This window comes from Nicotiana tabacum, chromosome 17 (genome assembly GCF_000715075.1).
Source record: "Nicotiana tabacum cultivar K326 chromosome 17, ASM71507v2, whole genome shotgun sequence".
NCBI lineage: Eukaryota > Viridiplantae > Streptophyta > Magnoliopsida > Solanales > Solanaceae > Nicotiana > Nicotiana tabacum.
Window position 1 is genome coordinate 30,677,389 of NC_134096.1, and position 4,982 is coordinate 30,682,370.

Consider the following 4,982-nt stretch of genomic DNA (forward strand, 5'->3'; position numbering starts at 1 on the left):
AAATGAGAATTGCTCTGCGAGGAAGAAACAAGCTAGAAATTGTAGAAGGAACGTGGAAAAAGGAGAATTTTCGTGATAATCTCTGGGAACAGTGGGAGAGATATAATGCTATTGTACTCTCCTAGATGATGAATGCTGTAACTCCTCAACTTATTGGAGTTGTGTTTAGATCGAGTACACATGCAGTATGAGAAGATCTTCGAGAGAGATTCAGCAAGGTGGATGGATCTAGGTCTTACAATCTGCATAAGGAGATTGCAACTTTGTATCAAGGTACTTCTTCGGTCTCTATGTATTATACAAAATTAAAGGATCTGTGGGATAAATACGAGACTCTAGTACGTGCACCTGGTTGTGATTGTGTTAAATCTAGAGACTATGTAGTACATATGAGAAGGCAAAATATGTATAAATTCTTAATGGGCTTGAATGAGTCAGACTCTCAAGCAAGGAGTCAGATACTACTAATGCACCCCTAACCCTCAGTGGATCAAACATACTTTATGATCATGAGAGATGAGAACCAAATATTAGTAGCTACTATAGCAGGAAACTTAGGCACAACTGTTGCTATCTCCTCTGAGAATTTTGAGCCTACCGCTTTACTAAGCTCTAGGTCTGGGAGCTTTCAAACTGGTAGTTCTAGTGTGTCCTGGTAATTTTTACCCTAATAGCTATCTAAGACCGAAGAAAGGCTATGGTGAGTTTTGTGAGTATGATAGGAAGAAAGGCCATAGCAAAGAGAATTGCTACAATATCATTGGCTATCCACAGGTATTTAAATCCAAGAAGAAAGGGGGAGCAAGTAATTCCTCTACTTACAATGTCTTCACTGAGGAAACAAATCAAAATTGTCAGACACAGCCACAATTCATGATGCAGACTCAACAAGGACAAAGCTCACAGATGAAGGTTCAACCACAATTGATGATGTAAATTCCAAGATCTCATAACAATGGACAAGGGAAGCAAACACCTCAAACTCCTGCTTATTCATTTACTAAGGAACAATATGATCAAATATTGCAGATGCTAAACAAAGCTACTGGGACCATTCCTTCAGCAAACATGGCAGGTATCCGTAGGGCATGTTTAGTGGATAATAAAGCTCATGGTTGGATCATTGATACATGAGCCACCAATCATATGGTGTATGATCCCAGTCTATTGTCTAAGGCAGAGGAAGTCAAACCTAGTAACTTTAATAAAGTTCACCTACCTAATGGAGAAGTAGCTAATGTTACACACATTGGCACTAGTATACTCTCATCATGGAGAACAATTGAAAATGTACTGTACATTCCCCAGTTCAGATATAATCTGTTATCAATGTCAAAAATAACTAACGCTCTACAGTGTTGTGTTGCTTTTTTCCCTGATTTCTGCATTTTTTAAGATTTTTGCAGTGGGAGAGTGAAACTGATTGGTAAAGAAACAGGAGGTCTTTACATTCTAGCACCACACCTAGCTAAAATACTTGAAGCAAGGAGCATGGCTGTCAAAGAAGCTGAAGAAAATAGTCTATACAATGCAACACAAAAACAAGGAGTAGATGCTAATTTGTGGCATGTGAGGTTGGGGCATGTGTCAACTGGAGTACTTCAAAAGTTGTTTTCAATAAAACTAGACAATTGTATGTCTACTATAAATAAGTGTCACGTGTGTCCACTTGATAAACACACTAGACTTCCATTCCCTAGTAGCAGTATCAAAACTACACAATGTTTTGAACTAGTACATGCTGATATATGGGGACCATATCGAGTCCCAACCTTTGATGGAAATAAATACTTTCTAACTCTAGTAGATGACTTCTCAAGAATGACTTGGTTGTTTCTTTTAAAGCTTAAATCAGATGTTTGTGTTGTGCTAAAATAATTTTTGTGTTATGTAAGAACACAGTTTGACAAAGAAGTTAAAATTTTCAGAACTGATAATAGAGCAGAATTTGTAAACTCGATCTGTATAGAACTGTTTCAAGCTCTTGGAGTGGTGCATCAAAACAAATGTGTCTATATTCCTTAATAGAATGGAGTAGCTGAGAGAAAGTATAGATACATCTTAGAGGTTGCTAGAGCTATGAGGTTTCATGCACACATTCCTCTAAAGTACTGGGGTCACTGTATTCTAGCTGCAGCTTGTGTCATAAACAGAATGCCCTCTTCAAACCTGAATGGTGCATCACCTTTTGAAAATATGTATAATAGGAAACCTTCACTAGAACATCTGAAAGTAATGGGATATCTGTGCTATGCCAAAGATGTACAAGTACATGACAAGCTTATGCCAAAGGCAGTCTCTGCAATGCTAATGTGATATTCATTAGTGAGAAAGGATATGTACTTTTGAATTTGTCTAACAATTACTTCTTGTTAATAGGGATAGTATCTTTAAAGAAAATATTTTTCCATTCAGATGCTCCAAACAACACAACTCTCATTCTCCTGATTTTTACAACCTGATACATTAACCTATGATCCATACTTCACATCTCAAAATGGAATCAACTCTGGGAACAACACAGAGATCAATCATGAAGAACTAGAGCCCTATACAAATCATGAAGCAGAAAATGTTTCCCATTAAAGATACAAAACTTCCTATGGTACATGATCTTAAAGAAGAAGCATGCCCCTCAGATCATAGTCATGTTCAGGAGCAAGCACCTACACAAGCACAGTTGCAAGGGCATCAATCTCCACAACATACTGGAGACTTGGACTTGGAGCAGCTAAGCTAGCTACAACACCTTTGGAGATGAATCCAGCTAAGAGATAGGAATCTACCTATCTGGCTAAAGGACTTTGTTTCTCTGAATGTTCATCAGAGTGTTCCTTATAGCATAGCCAACTATGTAACTTACAGTGGTGTTTCTCCCAATTATCAGGCATATCTTGCAACTTTTTTCTCTATTGTTAAGCCTTCTTCCTTTACTGAAGCCAGCCAAGTCCCTAGGTGGGTGGAGGCCATGTAATCAGAGATTGAGGCACTGGAGAGTAACAATACATGGGAGGTAGTATCACTTCCTAAAGGCAAGATTCCGATTAGATGTAAGTGGGTATATAAAGCTAAATATAAGGTTTCAGGAGAGGTGGAGAGGTTCAAGGCCAGATTAGTGGCAAAGGGATACTCTCCGAAAGAAGGGATTGACTACAAGGAGAATTTTTCTCATGTAGTCAAGATGTTAACTGTGAGGACAATCTTATCTGTTGTTGTTGCTAAGAGGTGGCACATCCATTAAATGGATGTGTATAATGCCTTTTTTCAAGGTGATCTATTTGATGAGATTTATATGGAATTGCCACCAGGATTTAAGAGCTAGGGAGAGTGACATGTAGTCTGTAGGCTCATTAAATCCTTATATGGGCTTAAATAAGCTCCAAGATAGTGGAATGAGAATCTTACTGAAGCATTTTGTACATTTGAATTTTCTCAAAGTCAATATGATCACTCTTTATTTGTCAAGAAGCTACCAGAATGCACTGTTACTGTGCTTGTGTATATAGATGATATGTTAATAGCTGGTACTAGCTTACAATTGATAGAAGAAACAAAGGTATCTTTGAAACAAACCTTAATGATGAAAGACTTACGAGAACTAAAGTATTTTCTGGGGATAGAATTTGTCAGGTCTAAGAAAGAAATTCTAATGCATTAGAGAAAATATACGTTAGAACTCATCTCAGAACTTGGACTTGGAGCAGCTAAGCTAGCTACAACACCTTTGGAGATGAATACAAGATTGACTACAAAGGAGTATGATGATCATCTGAAGACTCAAGAAAGTGCAAAAGATAAGTTATTACCTGATTCAGGAGCTTACCAAAGACTAATTGGGAAGCTGTTGTGCCGAATGGTAACAAGACTTGGTCTAGCATTCAGTGTACAAACTTTGAGTCAGTTTTTACAGCAACCAAAAAAATCCCACATGGAGGCAGCTACGAGGATAGTCAGATATGTGAAAAACCATCCTTGCCAAGGAGTGCTACTGTCAAGTAATAACAAAGTCACACTGGAAGCCTATTGTGATGCAGATTGGACTGCTTGTCAGCATTCTAGGAAGTCTGTAAGAGGATTTCTAATAAATCTAGGAGATTCCTTGGTATCCTGGAAGTCCAAGAAACAAGCCACTGTCTCAAGAAGTTCAATAGAGGCGGAATATAGAAGTTTAGCAGCTACAATTGCAGAGTTAGTTTGGTTAACTGGATTAATAAAGGAGAGTGGATTTGAAGTTCAGTTACCTATTGATATCTACTATGTGTTAGCAAGGAAGCAATGCAAATAGCTGAAAGCCCTATGTTTCATGAAAGGACCAAACATATTGACATAGATTGCTATTTCATAATGGAGAAAATTCGGTTGGGATCAGTTAACACCAAATATGTAGGAACAAGGGAGCATGTGGCAGATTTATTGATAAAAGGCTTGAATAGAGTTCAGCACAAGTACTTAAGTTCCAAGCTAGATGTTCTTGATGTATTTGCATCACCTAGCTTGAGGGGGAGTGTAGAGAAATGGGTCACTTAGTTGTACATAGAGCAGGGGCATTCTAGTCTATTTATCAGTAATATGGTTAGTAGTTTATTAGGTTGGTTAGTGGAGTAGTTAATTACATCTCATTTTGTTATGCTTAACTAGGTTGTATAAATAGTAATGTATAGTGTACTGTTTCATTGAGTTAGTGAACAAAGATATTTTCTTTCTTCTCCATTTCACTTCTTCTCTCAATTACATTGTCTTAGCTAAGGTTCTTTATCTCAGATCTGGTAATTCAACATGGTATCAGAGCCCTAAGTCTAGCGATTCTAGTCTTCGTCGATTCAAACTGAAACTGCGTGGGTTGAGCTAGTAGATTTGTGATTGAAAAATCGCCATAGAAATTGTTGCCATTTTAACAGAGTAATTGTTACTGAAGCACATCTAAGAAGCCATGGAAGATACTGTTGCAAGCTTAAGTGACTATCTTGCTATCTGGTTATGAT

At 37.6% G+C, this 4,982-nt stretch overlaps 1 protein-coding gene across 1 annotated transcript; it reads left to right on the forward strand.

Moving 5' to 3' along the window:
• Positions 1-1,146: 1,146 nt before the first annotated feature.
• On the forward strand, positions 1,147-4,285 carry LOC142171759 (uncharacterized). Its single transcript, XM_075235458.1, has 6 exons — positions 1,147-1,295; positions 1,407-1,596; positions 2,029-2,268; positions 2,828-2,955; positions 3,439-3,556; positions 3,659-4,285. The coding sequence occupies exons 1-6, from the start codon at positions 1,147-1,149 to the stop codon at positions 4,283-4,285; spliced, it is 1,452 nt and encodes a 483-aa protein (XP_075091559.1).
• Positions 4,286-4,982: the final 697 nt, after the last annotated feature.

Bases quoted from the DNA above. Each gene is read 5' to 3' on its own strand.
- LOC142171759 (XM_075235458.1), top strand. From the start codon at position 1,147: ATGGTGTATGATCCCAGTCTATTGTCTAAGGCAGAGGAAGTCAAACCT. The intron at 2,269-2,827 runs GTACATGACAAG...AATGTTCATCAG, and splicing joins GCTATGCCAAAGATGTACAA to AGTGTTCCTTATAGCATAGC. The intron at 2,956-3,438 runs GTGGGTGGAGGC...ATTTTCTCAAAG, and splicing joins GAAGCCAGCCAAGTCCCTAG to TCAATATGATCACTCTTTAT.